Source organism: Asparagus officinalis, chromosome 5 (genome assembly GCF_001876935.1).
Source record: "Asparagus officinalis chromosome 5, Aspof.V1, whole genome shotgun sequence".
Lineage (NCBI taxonomy): Eukaryota > Viridiplantae > Streptophyta > Magnoliopsida > Asparagales > Asparagaceae > Asparagus > Asparagus officinalis.
Genome location: NC_033798.1, coordinates 7067919 through 7087641, shown reverse-complemented (window position 1 = coordinate 7087641; position 19723 = coordinate 7067919). Strand labels below are relative to the sequence as shown.

Below are 19723 nucleotides of genomic sequence, written 5' to 3'. Positions count from 1 at the left end.
TTAAACAATATGGAATATTTGAGGTATTAAAGTTAAAAATATGCAAATTTTAGGGTATCAAAGTGTCAAAAAACATTAAGGGTATCAAAGTTAAAAATGCGTAAATTTTAGGGCGTCTAAGTGTTGAAAAAACTTTGGGTGTTAAAGCTTAAAAATGTGTCAAATTTAGAGTGCCAAATTGCAAATAACCCTCAAAAAATTAGCTAAGGGCCTGTTTGGATTTGTAGGGGGTGAAGGGAAGTTAAGGGAAACTGAGAGAAGAGAAGGGAAGGGAAGGGAGTTATCTTCCCTTTGGTTACACCCCAATTTGGAGGTAACAAATTTTATACTATTTAGGGGGTGAACCAAGGGGAACTATGGTGATTTAACTTCACCTCCTAAGTGTTCCCAAACAAGGTAAATGGAGGTGAATGGTTCCCCTAACTTCCCTTCACCCTCATTCCCCTCAATCCAAACAAGGACTTGTTTGGATTGAGGGGAATGAGGGTGAAGGGAAGTTAGGGGAACCATTCACCTCCATTCACCTTGCTTGGGAACACACTGTTTGGATTCGTAGGGGGTGAAGGGAAGTTAAGGGAAACTGAGTGAAGGGAAGGGAAGGGAAAGGAAGGGAAGGGAAGGGAATTCTCTTCCCCTTGGTTACACCCTAATTTGGGGGTAACAATTTTTATACTATTAGGGGGTGAACCAAGGTGAATTGAGGTGAATTAACTTCACCTCCTAAGTGTTCCCAAACAAGGTGAATGGAGGTGAATGGTTCCCCTAACTTCCATTCACCCTCATTCCCCTCAATCCAAACAAGCCCTTAGGAGGTGAAGTTAATTCACCATAGTTCCCCTTGGTTCACTCCCTAATAGTATAAAATTTGTTACCCCCCAAATTGGGGTGTAACCAAAGGGAAGGGAACTCCCTTCCCTTTCCTTCCCTTCCCTTCTCTTAGTTTCCCTTAACTTCCCTTCACCCCCTACAAATCCAAACAGGCCCACGTACTTTGTTCACTTAGGGATCAACTTGCAATTACCCAGGAATTCGAGGGACTGCTAAGTAGTTTCATACCTTTGAGGGACTACTATGGAATTATTGAAGAGATGAGGGAGTAATACTAAATAACCCGTTTTAAAAACTGCAAACAGAGAGCATATAAGTGCAATATAGGGAAATTACAAGGCATTAAATTGCTAATTAGCCATATGAAAATATCAATTGACAACGAGAGTGACTCTGTCAAGCTCTAGGCCGCGAATCCCGTGCTCCGCCGCCGTAAGCTCACCGCCCGTAATACCGATGGATCCCATCACCGTCTTCGACAAAGAGAGACACGTGTTCTTCCTTCAAGTGATGCTCGACTCTCTGCCGGCGGAGTACGAGACCCAGGAGATCAACACCCTCACCCTCGCCTACTTCGCCGTCTCCGCCCTCAAAATCCTCGATGCCCTAGATCTCGTAACTCCTCGCCCCTCTATTTCCCCCTTAATTACGAAATTGCCACTGGTTAGTCAATTGAATTGTGGATTGATTAATTGATTTAGGTTGACAAGGTGCAGATCGTGAATTGGGTTTTATCCTTTCAAGCCCACCCAAAGGACGAATCCGAGTTGAAGAATGGTATGGTAAAAGAATGAAACTTTGTTGAAATTTTGGTTGTTTATGGTTTTATTTGGGGGCAATTATATGATTTTCGTGGCAGTTACACGGATTTCGTTTAATTATATAGATTTTATAGGCCACTATATGTGGATTGTATAATAAAATAATGAGTTTTTCCTGAAATTTTGGGTTTTGTGATGGATTTTAGGGCAGTTCTATGGATTTCATGGGTCGAAAAGTTCTCAGTACTCAGATGCCGATTCAAAGGTAAAGATCCAATCTTTACATGAGCATTCTGTAGATTTCGTTGATTACTCATAATGAGCAGGTTTCAGGTCACAATGGCAGTCATCTTGCAAGCACTTACTGTGCTCTGGGATTGTTGAAGATTCTTGGTTATGATTTTTCTAGAATTGATTCTGAGTCTATTTTGATTTCGATGAGGAACCTTCAACAGAGTGATGGGAGGTGAAATTTATTGTTAGTACTGAGGTATAGAGGTTCTTTGTAAATTTAAGTTTATTTGGATTTCTTTTTGCAGTTTTATGCCCACACACATTGGGGCGGAAACAGACCTACGATTTGTATATTGTGCCGGTGAGAAATAGTTTACTTTGTATTTGCCTGTGAATTTGTCTATTCAATGCCTTTAACAAACTTATTTAAGTAAAGTTACTTGGTTTGACAGCTGCCATTTGTTCTATGTGCGATAATTGGATTGGGATGGACAAAGGAAAGGCCAAAGATTATATAGTCCAATGCCAGGTCCGTAATATCTATAGCATTGTTTGTAACAAATAGATTGTTGTGTTTTTTATTAGTAAGATGCAATTTCTATTTGTTTCTTACTGCTTGCAGTCATATGATGGTGGCTTTGGTTTAGTACCAGGCTCCGAATCTCATGGTAAGTATTTAAATGCAAATTTTGCAAGATATCTCTCAGTACTATGCTATCATCATCTGATGATATGTTAAGTGACTTCAATCATTTCTTTACATATGCATATGCTACAAGTTTTGAAGGTAGATTATTTTAAATTTTAAGTAGTCCTTTTTGTGAAGCAATTTTCAAGTATTGTCAATCGTAAATTAAATTCTTACATAATGAAATATATTAGTGTATTCAACATAAACATTTTCTGGAATGTGAAAAAAGAGAGGATATAGGTTTCTAAAAGTATAGATGCAGAGTAATCCTTTTGACATGTCCAAAAATTTTTGAAAGTATCAAAGGCAAACACACGCACACACCCCCACACACACACCGGCACACACACATGCACATTGAATAAGTAGTTAACCAATCTATATAAATTTTATTTGATTTGGAGTTGCATTTAGATAATTTGTTAAGTTTCATGATATGGAATTCGTCTACTGTTCATTTATGTAACTCAAGGATAAATGGTTTTCTAATTTTTAAAATTCAAAATATTTTTGTGAAGCAAATTGCTGGCATTATTAAAAGTAGATTAAATTGGTATATAATTAGCTAAATTCATTTCCTCGTGATCATATCATGTCATACCTGTATACCTTGTCTTTCATTTGCTTACAAACACAATCTTGAAATCAAATCTTTTTAGGTTGCGTTTGGGAACTTTGATTTGGATTTGGGAAGTTGATTTAAAATCAAGGGATTTTAAATTTAGGATTTGAAATCCATGATTTAAGAAATCTTTTGTTTGGATATCTTTATTAAATGAAAGGATTTAAAATCTTTGATTTCAAAATCTAGTGTTTGGGTACTTTATTATACATGAATTTGAATTTAAAATTGGTGAAAATTTATTCTCTTTAACTCATCTTGTTTACATCAAATGCAATGGAGATTTGTAAAATAGTAACCAAAAAACACAAATTTAAGTAATTTTGGCGATGGTAGCTACATTTGCTAAGTTTTCAAATTCATTACCCACCATAACTTGCAAGAGTTTCAACAAAATAAAAATGAAGAAAACTCTACAAACATATCAAGTATCTTACAAAAAAAAACATCTAAATAATACATTACCATTGCATATTTCACATATAACCATGCTGGAAAACACTTGAGGCTTGTTTCATATTTCGTACATATTCAAAGTGAGAATAAGTTGATATCAGAGCAAATAAGTAACAATTTCATTATCTTCTCAAATGCAGGTACAACTGACAATTATATAGTCAATTTGGTCTTTGATATACCAGAAAAAATACAAAGAGTTGCAAACTGAATAGCACGTGAGAAGAGAAGTATCCTTGATGTAAAGAAATTGCAACTAAGGATTCAGAAGTGCTTGTATGATAAACCCTATCGGCAGCAACAAAAGAGTAATTCATATGCCATCACGATATGAGCCCAAAACCTACAAAGAAAATGAACAGATCAATAAAATTTTTTAATCAAGCTAACAAGCTAACAAATTAAACAAAAATGTCGGATAAGTGAGACTGAATAAGATAAGCATAAAAGCATATGGAGACCTGTGAGAGTATTGGTTAGGGAAATCAATACACTAGATGATACATAACCTAATAACAAACATGAGAACTACATTTGCGCACACTTTACAACTCAGCCTAACATCATACATGAGACTTAGTCACTCAAATCTGTCTAGCATCATACATGAACCAAAGGAAGAGCATAAACTGAAGGAAATGCAAGCCCCCAAAAATTAAACAGTCAAAGCATGTACTTTGGATCTCAGAACTCAACACATTTAGACATACGTTCAGATACTCGAATTAAACAGTCAAAGCATGTACGCCGAAACATAGAGGCTGAGAAAGCTATATTGGTATAGACATCCTCCAGGAAAGAGAACATTTTGAGGTTAATAGTAAGATTTAAGAAAATGGCTAGCATTAATTTTAGTTAGCCATTACAAGTGATACAAATAGATGGTGGAAGGAGTGTCCTTGTATATGGCCCTGGCAATTGTTCCCACTTAGGCGCAATCAAGAAATGAGACATAAGTATAATGATCAATTTTATGACATGTATACAAGTGATAAAAATAGCCAATGCTTTGAAGAGAAAAAGATGAATACATATATATATATTTTTTGACAGAACAAAAATGCAGCCTTTTACAACATATTTCAGAAAATGAACAAACAAGCACCAATCTGTTATGAATAATTGTGACAATAAATGATATGTGTGTGTGATAAGTGGTTCAGTTCATTGAAATTGAGGTACACAAGAAGAAAAGTAGATTTGATACGCCCATATCATCCCAAGACATTAGTACATGAATAAGCACCACATATTTCAAAAATGCATTTTAGTTGCCGTTGAAATTTGCATCTCTTCTAAAGATATTCACTGTTCAGAGCTAGAATCCTGCCAATCTTTGATCTAGCCCACAACATTTTGTGCATGAGCAACCTATGCATCAAGTTTGACATACAATTAACATATCTGGTTCTAAGGCTAAGCAGAACATACACCCATCTCAAGCACCAACAATTGCATTAGGTACAGCAAACGCAGTTGGTAGAGAAATGTTAACTATAAATGTAACTATAAATCTCCATAACTGGTTCAGTACTAAAGACTTCTCAATATTTTGAATTCAAAGTCAAATGCTAAAAGCTAAAACTAGCATTAAATATATTGTTCCCAAGTACTGTCTAAAACAAAATAAATAGGAAAATACTTTAAGATCCTCAAGAAACACTGGTTCTGAAAATGGTGTCAAGTCTTTGAATTCCTATAAATATTACATGTTTTGATCTAGTAAGACTAGGTCAGTACTGATGCAAATATAAGGTGGTATAATGCACAGCCTATAGCATGCAAAGGAGTGAAAGCTCTATGCAGCAGAGAAACTGTATTCTGCTTTGAAATGCTGCCAAAAGGTACTCCGAGAAAAAAGGCAGAGAGAAAAATACCCGACCTTAAGATAAATAATAATGATGGAAACATGGGGTTTGTCTCTTACATAATTAAAATGGGGAATTACTATACAACTGTGTACATGATGACAGAGCAAAAGAATCCACCGAAAGATACACCCCCTTTCTTAAAGATAGACACTATCGATTGACAAACCTCTTCCCTTTTATTGAACCACCCTCACATCCATTAAACATGCACAATCAATAAAATATGCAACCCATAAAGACATGATGATTTAAACGAGATGTCAATGACAACTCACCTATTTACCAAATAAATTTCAGAAAACAAAACGGTGCAAGAATTATTGTGATTATATACCTCAGTAACCCAGAAAAGGTTGGAAAAAGAACTTACTTGTCCACATAGATATGCTTAACAGGGCCAAATTTTGAACATTCTTCCTGCACTTCATCTCTGATATCCAAATCGAAATCGGGATCCGCCTGCATGATCAATCAAAACTTAAGAACCAATGTGACACCCTTTACTATGTATAAAAAGAAACAACCAACCTCGGTCCTTGGATCAAACATATTCTTTAATGAAATGCATTCTCTGGGTTCTCCAATTGGCACAGCGACGAGTGGGGAAGTTAGCAATGGAGCTGCAGGTAATGTAGCCTGCCCATTTGTAGTTAAGGGTAATGCCTGTTGATTTGGTTGTGCAACCCCATTAACCAAGGGTACTCCAAGAGATTCAGCAATACTGCAAAAAATAAGCATAAATCAACTGCGTTCTGCTTAGCCTTAGAACCAGATATGTTAATTGTATGCCAAACTTGATGCATAGGCTGCTCATGCACAAAATGTTGTGGGCTAGATCAAAGATTGGCAGCATTCTAGCTCTGAACAGTGAATATCTTTAGAAGAGATGCAAATTTCAACGGCAACTAATCCCATCATCAAAGATCACAAAATCCATTAATATAGTACATATATAAGACTTCAACCAAAAAAAACTACAGAAATAATCAACTAAACCAACTAAACCAGATTTCAAACAGCAATTATTCGGTTATTAGAGTTGAATGGACCGATTCAAGGTAAGCTTTTCAATGTCGCTTCATATGCACAATCAAAAATAAAAAATAAAAAATTCTTTGTATAGACAGGAGACGTGCACTAATTCTTTGTATAGCAATTTCAATTGTGATAATAACATGAATCCAACATTAACACTATATAAACCCTAGATCAGATCTAGGGTTTCGACTGTAGGGGGAGAGGCAGGGGGAAGGGGCAGGGGGAGAGGCGGCGGCGGGGGGGGGGGGGGGGAGGGACTTTACCTGTGAGCGAAACCAGAGAGAGAGGATCGGGACTTGAAACCAGAGAGAGAGGCAGGGGGGAGAGGGGGAGAGGCGGCGGCAGGAGGGGGGAGGCGGCGGCGGGGGGAGGCGGAGAGGGGGAGATCGAAACCAGAGAGAGAGCGCGACTTGAAAAGAAAGAGAGGATCGGGTCGGGATTTGATAAATGACAAGGGTGGTGTGGAATTTGAAATCACTTGTTTTGGGCTTTCAAATTCCTCTTTGTTAAATCAATTGATTTAAAATCTAGGTCCAAATCAGAATCCAAACTAGATATTTGGATTTGAAATACCCTGGATTTTAAATCCAGGCCCAAATCCAAGTTTCCAAACACACCCTTAGGGTTATTTCAATATTAGTCCCTCAAATCTTCAACATTTCCAAATTAGCCCCCCAAATCATGGAAATTCCTATTATGTCCCTCCAATTTCTTGCAATTAGGTCCTTCTGTTTGATTTAACATGTATTTGTTTAATTGGGGTTGGGTTAGGCATTTATCCCACATGCTAATTACTAAAGTGCCTTTAGGTGTATTTTTCCCAAAAAATCCTCATTTCCTTCCTTCCCCTCTGTTCAATATTCTAGTGATTGAAAAAGGAAATAATAATTCCCTATTTTCTCCTCATTTCCCCTACTGACCTCTCCCCCAAATGATCGAAAGTTTTCCTGTTAGCTTTTTTTTTCATAATCTCAGTATGGGAAATGAGGATTTTTTGGGGAAAATACCCCTAATGGTACTTTAGTAATTAGCATGTGGGGTAAATACCTAACCCAACCCCAATTAAACAAATATATGTTATATCAAACAGAGGGACCTAATTGTAAGAAATTGGATGATTTGAGGGACCTAATAGGAATTTCCATGACTTGGGGGACTAATTTGGAAATATTGAAGATTTGAGGGACTAATATTGAAATAACGTATCTCTTTAATATATGTTAGACATTAGATTTGGTTATGGTTCTTGATTACAGATGATTGTTTTAGTTTCTCAAGTTTGAACCTGATATTTGGTAGATCAACTTTTATCTGCCTAGTGTAACAGGTGGTGCCACTTACTGTGCGGTTGCTGCTCTCCAACTAATGGGTTTTATTGAAGATGATATCCTTAATAAATTTAGACCATCCAGTGTGATCAATGTGCCAATGCTAGTGGAGTGGAGCATGCAGGTATTGTATCTTTGAAGTGTACCCATGTCATCTGAGTAAAGAATAGAGCTTCAGTTTTGTGTTTCCGTGATAAAGCATCGTGTTGGTTAAAATAAGCAAAATGTCCCTGGATGCCTTATGCAACTTTGTACGTCAAGTTTCCCTTGTTAAACAATGATATCCCTTCACAGTTTGCGTTAGAATGTCCTTTTCGTATCTTTTCTTGTTTTTGTTAGTATTTCTGAATTTTCTACATTTTAGGATTTTGTTTATAAAAAAACAGAGTGTAGAGGTGGAAGTGCACAAGATCAAGCCTAATTGGAAAAACTGGATCGTGCCAATTGAAACAGCAATATAGTAAAATCAATCAGCGGAGATGGTACAGTTATGTGAAACATGGATCGTGAAAAACCTTAAGAGTTGCCCGGAGGTCATGGAATATTAAATATGATACTCTGGGAAATAATTTTGACTATCTTGCAGGACGCTAAGCATGGCTTGTATTTTCAATAGATTGCAAGGAAGGAATTATAGAGTTACTAACTGTTTATGATATAACCTAATATGGACAGATATTGACAGAGAACTTATGATGAGCCCCTTTAACCAGCAATTTGAGTAAATGATTTACTCGGTCTAGTTTTACGTCAAGTGTTGTTTAACCGCACTGGAGAATTCTGTAGACTTTTTTATTTATTTATTTTATAACTGCATTGACGTGGCAACAGTGGTGAAAGAAATGAACTTACAGTCTTTTTATGCTGCAGAGGCAAGCAGCTGATGGAGGATTTAATGGCCGAGCTAACAAGCCCAGTGATACTTGTTATGCATTCTGGTAGGCAATTTAAAACTGCCATTTCTACATCAAGACATTTTCCTGCAATAAGCTTCAAGATATTTGGAATTTTACAGGGTAGGTGGGGTTTTGAAGATGCTAGGAGCTTATCAACTTCTTGATAGGGTAGCTTTGCGGAGATTTCTACTTTCTTGCCAATCTCAGGTGCTGCTGCTAAGTTTTATGTTGGGTAACATTCACAAAATCACCATCAACTTTGGGGTTTTACAAAAAATTGTTTTAAACCTTTCTATTAGAGAGAATACCCATGAATCTTTTTCATTGCCCTACAGCAATTAGGATAAGTTTTATGGAAAAATTTACCCTCTCCTCCACCCCTTGTTCATTCATACTAACAAGGGTAGTTTAGCCCTTTCGTCTGAGATGTTAAAGCCGTTAACAATAATTTCTAATGGTTTGTGTTATCTTTATGCTGTTTAGAAAGTTCATGGAAGTTTTCTAATAAAAGTTTATGGTAGTTTTATGCAAAACACCCCAAAGTTTATGGTCCTTCTGGGAAACTTAAGAAAACTTACATGTTTGAACATCATTATTTTTTGAATCGCTTTCAAGCACTGACATTTTGTGTATCTTTGCCTGCACACAGTACGGTGGTTTTACAAAGTTTCCTGAGAATATGTTGCCCGAACTCTATCATTCATACTACGGGTTTTCCGCATTAAGCTTGTTGGAGGAGCCAGGGCTCAACCCACTTTGTGTTGAACTAGGGTTTCCACTTTAAATCCTATTGCAATTTGTGCTGTGTTCTCATTACTCAAGGTATGGAACTCAGATTCAAGATTTTGCGGGTGGCAGCTTCAGTAAATGTGAAGTACAGTATCTGAGATTGGAAGATATGCAAAGTTACCGTGGATTGAGAAACTGCTATTCTGACAAATATTGTTACACTTATTACTTAGTATATTATTATTATTATTATTCTAATGGATGTGAAATCAGGCTATGAACTCTTTGAGCATTCATTGATACCTTCAGTATCCAATGTTAAATTTTTGCACAAATGTTTGAAGGTCGCTCGCAGTCAGTTGGAATGGTTTCGCTGACATTTGGAAATTGTTTTTGAAAATGGTGATGGTGGTGTCAGGAAATGTAAAATTGATATGTTTGAAGGTCACTCGCTCGCAGTCAGTTGGAATGGTTTCGCTGACGTTTGGAAATTGTTTTTGAAGATGCTCGTGTACGTGCAGCTTATGAATCAAACATTATATATCCATTATATCTGTGACCTATCTTTCTATGTTTTGTCTTTTCCTTGGACTTTTCCAAGGTTTAGTATAATACCAGCAGTTGAAATAGCTGCAGAAACATCATGTTCTGGACTGTGAATGGCTGGCTTGGTCATATATTTGCATCTTGAACCTGGTAATTGGAGGGTGCTAAATTCCTCCAATTTTTGCTATGCATTTCGAAGTCAAGAGACGAGATTAGGTTACGAGATAGAGCCATTACAGTCTTGAAAACCAGTAATGGTTCTGAAAGTTATTGTTTTTATAAAACCATTGTTCTTTGAAAACCACTATCACAATAGTAAAACCCTACATTGTCTAGTCTCATCCCTTGATTTCAGAATGTATTGTAATGATCGGAGGAATCGGATACTCTCTAATTACCACTTAATTGGAGAAGAATCGGATCCTCACATCTTCTTCCTGGTGTTGTTCCAATTAGCAAGTAGCATATTACAAATTGGCCTAATTATCCAAATGGATACAACGATGTGATACATACCATTTTTGGATCTAAGTATCCAAAATTACACAGTAACTACTTTTTTTTTTACCCTTGTGACGCATGGGACTCGGAAGGAGTTTATTAGTATTTATTTCATGTTGAACTCAGAAGTAAAAAAGCTTGTCAGGTAGTCAACAAGCGCGATATCAATACTTAACAAAGTAATCCCAGTGAGCAACTGTTTCAAAGGGACGACAACAATCACCATTGATCAAGTTACAACAAGAACAACAAATAATGGATTGAAAATATCCACACTAAAAAAACTCTGCAAATTAGTGCAAAAGAATGAGATATCAAGAAGTGCCTGAGGATGCTCTTCCGTTTTAGGTTATTTGCATATACCCTTTACATAATGGATATTTGCAACAATACACTTTAAATCTTAGTATTTGCAAAACTGCTTCTTAAAATCAACTTTATGAAAAAATACCCCTAAAATCAACAAATCATCAACTCATGCTAAAATTTTGACTATTTTATTTATAATATTTGCATTACGATGACATATGAGCTTATAAAATATGTTATTAATTGCTTTGAGGGTATTTTTTTCTAAAACTGATGATTTAAGGGGTAGCTTTACAAATACTAAGATTTGAAGGGTATTTTTGCAGATACCCATGATCTAAGGGTATATATATATATGAAAATAACCCTTCTGTTTTCGCATAAACCCTCACTAAAATATAATTTTAAAGCCTTGTAAGATTTTCTGCAAAAAATACTTTCTAGAGGGTTATTTCACAAAGTAGCAAGCAGAGGACCTATATGCAAAAGGTGCATCGAATCCCTTTATTTATGCAGCCATTTCATCGAGCAGTTGGTGTACGTGGGGAGAAGAGGCGATGATGAAGAGCAAGGCAGCGGCTTTAACCGTCGCCGAGAGATGCAGAGTAATTTCTGCACTTCTTATTGCTATTTTTCCTTGTTTAGATCAAATAATTTATCTTTTGAATTGGGTTGGGCAGAGTATTTTGGGCGCGAATTCCCAAGCTCACCTCAACACCATCAAAGCCGACTCCAAAGGCAGGTACAGCTCTGTAAATATAGTAAATTAAGCAGAAATTTTGATGGGTAGGCTTCAAAATCGAAACTTGATCGTTGGATTTTGCATGAAATGGGTTTATGTGAATTGGGTTTTGTGCTTATATAGTAAATTAGGCAGAAGCTTTTGATGGGTAGGCTGCAAAATTGCAACTTGATAGCTGAATATTGCATGAAATGGGTTTATGTGAAATGGTTATCTTCCTTATAAGGGGGTTTGGTGATTTGTAGCAAGAGTGAGATTCACACTTCGAAGGTGCACTATATTTTCAAGAGGGGAAAGCCTTACCTCTGGGTTCAGTGAGATTCACACTTCGAAGGTGCACTATATTTTCAAGAGGGGAAAGCCTTACCTCTGGGTTCATGAAGGAGACTTGCATAATACGGAAGGTGCACTATATTTTCAAGAGGGGAAAGCCTTACCTCTGGGTTCATGAAGGAGACTTGCATAATACGGTATGAATACGTCGATTTCGGTTATTGTTTTATTGCTTAATTTGTATGCTATAATTATTTTCTGCCATGAAGTTTGTGAACTTTAGCTTTAACATCGAAGCTTGAATACTAATAAAGCGTGTCCGTCCTTACCGACTGTTGAATAACTAACTCGGTTTTGGCATTTGGTTATTGTATTTTGAGCTTACTTAAAAGTAACGTGACAGCATGAACCACAAGGTGATCAAATTCTTTGTACAAAAGCAACCATACTCAGAAATGGTTGGAATATAGAATTTAAATTCAGGCATGATACAAATTAATGACTAGTTTGTACTTTGACGTTTGAAGTAACATATTCATCAACAATGACATGTTTCTTCTATTGTTTTACAGAACATAATCATTGATGAGCGAGGTTCTCTTTCTGTCAGCAATGTCGTTCCAGGTCCACTTATGGGTTTGCTCAAATCTATAAGAAAGGTTGGTACATCAATGGTTGCTTCCACATCTTTGAAGTTGCAAATCCTAAGAAAGGAATATTTGCTACTCTTAGTATCACACATAAGTATTCTTCATGCTGCTAGAATTGCATAACGTTCTAGGAAATCATGAGTGATGTTATCAGCATTCACATGGCTAGAGGTGATAAATATCCAAAGTGTAAACATTTATTCACCTTGAGGATATGTATAACAAGAAATATGTTATCCTACATTTGACAAACTCTATTTTTCATTGATCGTTTTACAAAAGTTGGGTAGTGTCACATATGGATACAACCTAAGACAATATGTTATATGAGTCACATACGTAAATTTAGTAGAAATTTTACTTGTATAAATGTGTCTTGTGTCTAGATTTTGGCCAATAGCCATGGGTGCAAACATTTGGCCATCATTAGCATAGATGGTACTCATATCCATATGTACAAAATTTAGCAATATTCCTTCAATGGACACCTGAAGCAGGGCCGTACCTAGGAATTTTGGGGCCCAAGGCGAAATATTAGATGAGGCCTAAGTGATACAACTCATAATAGATTTTATCTCATTCTTTTTACCTTTTGAGCTGCAAAATTACTAATTAAAGTTTTATATTCAATATTTTCTAACATATTATTTTTGATAGATAATATTGCTAAATCATTCAATCTATATCTTGTAACATGGTCGATCTTATATAAGATTTTAGTAATTTTAGTTTTAAAAAACTTCTTTGAAACTGTTACGTGTATAGTCAATGGTACACGATAAGCAATACAAGTATTTGGAATAGAATCTAACCACTTTATATAGTTCAACACTTCAATTGGACTATTAATCTGTACTTTTAAAATTTCTCTAAGCACTCTCAATTCTGAAAACAAATCAAGTCCATTAATATCAAAATGTTCATCATGTTTTAGTGCATTTTCGAGATTAAGACAATATTCTTTCAATTCAATATCATCTAAAGCTTTTAATTTTTTTAAATCAAACAAAAAAAATCATACGTTTTAAATTGTTCAAACCTACTTTCACTTGAGCCAAGCGATTTATCAACTATGTATAAGAAATATTCAATACGAAAAGATTCTTCAACGTTAAATATTGTTTCATTACCAATATTTTCAACAAATTGTTTTTTCTATGAATTTTATGTTTTTCACGAAATATAGGTTGTACATTCATTTCATTAGCAAGTTCTTTAGTTGAATTCAAAGCAGACATAAAACATTTTTTTCTATAATTTTCTAAATATACAATAAGTCCCTTTAATTGATCTATGGCAATATCAATATGTATATCTTTAGATTGTAAGATTTCACTAACTGAATTAACGGCAACATTATGCCATACCTTCTTTCATGTTTTTCTCCGTTTGACGATTTTTGTATGTAATATGATGTAGAAAAGTATCTATTATTTTCATCTTTAGGAAAATTTATTTCTTCATATTTAATTGGACTTTTTTCAATTATTAGATCTATAAATTTTTGATCAATACATTTCCATTGTCCAGGAAGAGGCGAAGAGCTGGGGGAGACTGGAGCGGAGAGTCGGGAGAGTTTATCAGTTTAATCACTTCACTTGATGTTTGAGAGGTCGGGAGTTTAATCACTTCACTTGATCTTGATGTTTGAGAGAGGAGGCGGTGGGAGGGAGTGGGATAAAGAGAGAAAGAAATAGGGTTAGGGTTTAGGCTGAGGGACTTAAAGAATTGAGGGTGGGTGGGCCTTACTCAAGATGAGGCCCAAGACAGATGTCTTAATTGCCTTAAGATAGGGCCGACCCTAACCTGACGTAACCAAAGTTTATGTGGCAATCTGGTTGAGCTCTTCTGGACCGTCATTAGCATCGATGACTGTTATAAGAAACCTTCACTTAATCACTTGCGTGGTTGTATCCCATTTAGGTTTAATGGTTAAGATATATCTTTTTGTTTTTTTTTATGTCCACATGGCTTCTTCTGTCGTCCTTTTTTTTAAACTGTTTATTCTTTCGGGCATTCAGTCTCCTTTTTATCTGTTCTAAAGTGAATTGGTAATTAGCAAATAGAAATTATATGTTTCACGAGCTTAGGACAAAGATTACTCTTCCCTTATTGTACATATGAATTTGTAGATGACAGCTAATTATTACAGTTAAAACCTTTTTGCATATGTATTTTCTTTGTCTTCTTAATATACTTAAATCTTGCAGCTGCCAGCTCGTGTTGCTTTAGCGGGTGATGTTATACCTCTTAAAGATGATAAGGTAGCTTCTATCCTATACGTGTTTCCATCATATCTTCTATAACAGGATAAATAGAATTCTAATTTGTTCTGATGTGGATTAAAAGTTTATTTTGTTTTTAATACATTGTTCCTAATTCTTGAATTCAGGTTCAGATGGTTACAGAAAACCTGCGAGAATCTATACTCTCAGAGTATGAAAAAGCCACCCAAGCCAGTTATGCAGTTACTGCACTACTAAGCTCTGCCAGTGCTAATTGCAGATCAAGATGTGAAATCTTACAAGAAATACTTGGGAAAAGTGAAAATTACGCTGTTTATAAATTTAACATCAGGTACAAACCATTTACTGGTTACATTTTACTATTTTGGCATAATTATTTGGAATGCTTCCTACTATTTTGTTTCTCTTTTATGATAGGAGTTTTGAGAATAATGATATTCTGGTTTGCACTGAGATTTGATTTTGGAATTCTACAAGAATAATTCTTCAAAACATGTATTCCTGTATTGGTATATTGAATCAACGTTCTATAATGGATATTTGAATGTATAAAACATTAAAATTTGTTAGCATATTTGAATATCTGTTATCATTCTTCCCCTTTTTTCCAGAAACTACTAAATGAGGATAGATGTTGGAATTTAACTTTGCGCACATCTTAAACTGATGGATCCACATAATTAATAGGATGAAGTTATGGCAAAACCTGATCTTATTTATAGATCATCAATGAATCACATCTTTTATTTTACATCATCTACTGAATAGTTTGCTGTAGTTTCAGAATAAGCTATAGTATCCATTCTTGATTTATATATGATCAGCATGGTCTTGACCAATCTAATAATTCACCATACAAAATCGATTTCTACAACATTGTATATTACTCTGTTGGGATTATGTATTCAATGAAATTCTCTCCGTAGATCATGCACTTATGTGGACGGCAGTGGGCACTCTCATGATTTGGAGTTGCAGAATGTCGATGCACCAAAAGCAGAACAACTATGTAAGGCTTGACATTCAACATATCTGACTTTTTTTCCCCTTCTTGAGCTTGATTATATCCAAATGGGCCAAGATCTATTGTAGTCGCTCAAGAGAGATAACTAACAATATGTTATTTCATTGTGGGAGATTAATACCTGTTTATTTTATAGTGTCATTTTCTGCAAAGCTAATTGATGGGATCAACCAAAGTCAAGCAAGACGCAGGGCACTGATGCTTTTCTGTTTCGAAGAGTATAATGCGACTGTGAGGGTAAGTCGTGGAGCTTTATCTTGGTCAGTGATTTGCTGTTAGCTAGTGTTGTTATGAATCTTATCTGCTTACAGAAAGTGATTAAATATCTATGAATAAATAGTGGCTGTTGTATCTCTTCAATCCATGGTGTTGGTTGGTGTGTCGTAACACGGTGCATCCAGCATGATATCCGAGTTATCAGTTGTGATCTAGGTATGTTGTTGATCTTCATTGTACCACATCTGATACACACCAGCCAACCCCATGGAGAAACAAACATGGCCCGTACACCTACATGCATTCCTTGGCAATTGTGGTACTGATGTGTTCACATCCAGTCTTTTATAATCCGGTAAATTTCAAGAAAAAAAAACCCTAAAAGTTTGGAGGGTAATTTGATAAGGTTTTTGGGGTTATTTGAAAAAGTAGTGGGGTTAAGTGAGCACCATTTGCCTACACAAAGGTATTCGTGAACACAATGCAACCTTCATTAGCCCATCTCTTCGTTTTCGCTGACTTCGGTGCCTGCTCTGAATGAAGGATGCTTTGATGCTCTCTATTGATCGAAAAGGATTTGATGTCCTCGGGAAGGTTGCTCAACAAGCAACAAACAATGACGGCCTCAGCACGATGCAGTACACATGGAAGGAGTTCAGGTTCAGTTTTGAAGAACAAGCAAGTGATCTAGAAGCTTTCTGCAGTCGTCTGATCGAATTAGAAGAAAAAACTCTTCAAAGTGTCAAAAGCTATAGCGGCCTTGGTTGAGGAAAAAACTCCTTTAAAAATGAAGGCAAAGGTTGTTCATTGTCTGTCAAAGAGACTTAGCTGCAGGATATATGATCATGAACTTGATAATATGGAGGATCATTTAGTGCAACAATGCGTTTGCTTTACTGGAGAGGGTTTTGTACGAGATTTGTACCTTTGCAAAGTAGATTTTGTTTTTCTGTCGTTAGGAGTTTAACCGCGAGTATCTAAAGCATGAATACTCCCACTTCAAAATTTTGAAACTATTGGACCTATTTTATATGATGTCATTCGCCTATATAAAATACTAGTATGCATCATGTGCAAAGCACGACCTCCTGTTTTTTAAGCACTGCATTTTGAACTTGTTTTCCTTTAGATTTTAATGCATTTGATTTGATTATTGTATGTTTAAAATTAGAAATTATATCTACTTCTTTATGTTTAAAGAAGGATGCAAGGTTTAATACATTTGATATAGAATTCATAATTTACTCTTTTATATTTAAAAAAGAATCCAAGTTTTAATGTATTTAATTTAGAAATTATATATACATTTAAAGAAAGATTCAAATGTTAATACTGTAGCAAAATATTTTATGTTATGCTATAGTATTTTTTTTATACCGTAGCATGAACTTCACTTTGAGTGAAGTGGGCAGATTCGGTTTACTGTTCATACTACAGTAATTAGTGTTTCATTTGTGGTAGCATGAACAATAATTCTTGGGCTGTTATATAAGAGTAGATTTACTATATACTAAAACAATTGTCACAGGAATGATGATATCTATCTTTATTGTTATGGAAATTATATCTAAGGGGCTGTTTGGTTGTATGTTTTTACCGTGTAAAAGGATGTAAAGTGTAAAAAAGTGGGTCCCAATGCCAGCTTTCATCACTTTCAATTGTTTGTTTGTAGTCGTGAAAATAGTGTAAAGTGATTTCATATGCTGATGTGGCTTGTAAAGTGATTTCATAAAAAAAGGACATGATTTTAGAAGAAAGCTGACATTGAAGTTAGGAAAATTTAATAAAAAATAATTCTAACCAATATGATCATTTGAGTAGGGACCATTTTTTACACTTTCCAAACAAACAATTAAAGTTACATTTGCAAACCAAACAAGCAATTTATGATTCCAATGGAATCAAAAACAAACAAAGAAAAGTATAAAAGTGAAATTGATGAGGTGGACAACAACTTTCCAAGTTGTGTCATAAATATATAACTTTACCAACAACAACCAAACAGCCCCTAATGGTAAAAATGTCTGTCTTTATTTACGAGTAAACTCATCTCTTCAACTTTTTCTATAAATATCATACATTATCATATTTATATCATTATTAGACCATCAACTGTCACTTCATATTCTCCTCTTTCTCCAAACACATTAACAAGCCAACCAGTCATCTTTCTCGATTTCCCGTGTATCACACGGGATAGGAAAGTGTTCATATGTGAGAAAGTTACATGTGCAAGAATCATTAATAATATATTAATGACATTACAATGAAAAAAGCTTCACATGTCGAGTGGTGAGAGATTACAAAAGAAAAATTCCATGGGGACCCCAAATCCATGGGACCAGGAGGGGACAGGTGAGCTGTCACCTCCTGGTTGCATGATCTACTGTTCATGAACAGTAGATCATGCAACCAGGAGGTGACAGCTCACCTGTCCCCTCCTGGTCCCATGGATTTGGGTCCCTGTAGAACAACCCATTACAAAAACCTTCCCCCTTCTCTTTTCCTGAACCTAGGTACCTATTTTCCCATGCCTATTGTCCCTCTCTCTCTCTCTCTTTTAAAACTCATTAATAAACCACCCATCTCTCTCTCTCTCTCTCATGTGCATTGCACGGATAATAAACTATTCAAGGTTTTTTTGCGAGATAACCCATACTTGAGGTGGTGTTTCTCAAATTTTCTAAATTTGCGGTGGTTATCTGCAACACCCCAAATTTAAAGGGTATTTACTAAAATTAAGATAGTTGAGAGGGTTTTGCTAGAATTAACCCTTTATATCCCATTTGGCAAAAGGATTAAGGAACATGGATTAACGAAAAGGATTAACGTAATTAGCCTATTCGATAGTCCAAAGACTAAATTATTATCCCTTAAATAAGCTTTATTTTACGCGTTGTGATCATTTTTAGTGTTTGGGAATAACAATGATTTTGACTATTCTCTTTATAAATAGAATTATTAACTCTTAATCCTTCTGATTTAAAGTATTAGTAAACCTCTCATTTTGAGGGGTTAACTCATTTTAATCTCTCTAAAGGGGTTAGTTTAACCCTTATGTATTTTTCACATTTGACAAACTATAAAAGGTTACCTCACTTTATGTGTATGTTGCGCTTGGCAAACTATAAATGGTTAACTCACGTTAACCATTATATAAATTTCTTATATTTGACAAGTTAAGAAGGGGTTAAATTAGCTTAACCCCTCGATTAACCCACTGCCAAATAACACCTTATTATTTGTATTGAATGCTCGTGCGTGGCACTAGTAGCAAACTACTCATATGATAAGGTGAAAAAGTTGTAAAAAGCAATTGCATACTCAATATTCTTAGTCACGGAGAAAAATCATGCGCAGCAAAACTTTGTCAAAAGTTAAAAGATAAAGAGCTCGAGTGACGGTGGAGCACCCAAAAGGGGTCACAAAGAATTCAACACTGAAAACTTGTTCTCTTGTTGCTTGAAAAGTTGCTCTTCAACTGTTCGATAAAATGCCCATATGAGAAATCCCAACCTGAGTCGTCTGCAAGTGAAAATGTTTGTGTTTTAACAAAGTTCTAAATTTTTAGCAGTATTCTGCGCTTTTTTGTTAGCTTACACTTTAGACATTCCTGAAAACTAAGCAGGATAATAAATTAGATGAGAGATTAGCTTACTTTGCTTGGCATTTTCTTTCGTATATCATATGCATTGGCTCTAAGTCAACAGATATATTGTCATCAGATTCAGATGATCTTTATCATCCACATAGTTGAGGAAT

At 35.5% G+C, this 19723-nt stretch overlaps 2 protein-coding genes across 8 annotated transcripts; both read left to right on the top strand.

The window, feature by feature from the left end:
* On the top strand, nt 1192–9785 carry LOC109839991 (geranylgeranyl transferase type-1 subunit beta). Of its 6 annotated transcripts, none has more exons than XM_020408469.1 (11): nt 1192–1443; nt 1530–1605; nt 1801–1854; nt 1923–2055; nt 2129–2184; nt 2276–2352; nt 2446–2491; nt 7829–7953; nt 8700–8767; nt 8845–8932; nt 9375–9785. In XM_020408469.1, the coding sequence occupies exons 1-11, from the start codon at nt 1285–1287 to the stop codon at nt 9507–9509; spliced, it is 1017 nt and encodes a 338-aa protein (XP_020264058.1). In that variant the 5' UTR covers nt 1192–1284; the 3' UTR covers nt 9510–9785. The 6 variants fall into 6 exon arrangements, with proteins under 6 accessions (XP_020264058.1, XP_020264056.1, XP_020264057.1 ...); XM_020408467.1 differs by having other exon boundaries at nt 1796–1854; nt 1916–2055; XM_020408468.1 differs by having other exon boundaries at nt 1530–1610; nt 1916–2055.
* On the top strand, nt 11315–16994 carry LOC109843444. Of its 2 annotated transcripts, none has more exons than XM_020412375.1 (10): nt 11315–11415; nt 11491–11548; nt 11779–11822; nt 11957–12022; nt 12398–12484; nt 14686–14739; nt 14868–15052; nt 15648–15730; nt 15882–15982; nt 16505–16994. In XM_020412375.1, the coding sequence occupies exons 1-10, from the start codon at nt 11368–11370 to the stop codon at nt 16727–16729; spliced, it is 951 nt and encodes a 316-aa protein (XP_020267964.1). In that variant the 5' UTR covers nt 11315–11367; the 3' UTR covers nt 16730–16994. The 2 variants fall into 2 exon arrangements, with proteins under 2 accessions (XP_020267964.1, XP_020267965.1); XM_020412376.1 differs by having other exon boundaries at nt 11491–11552; nt 11798–11822.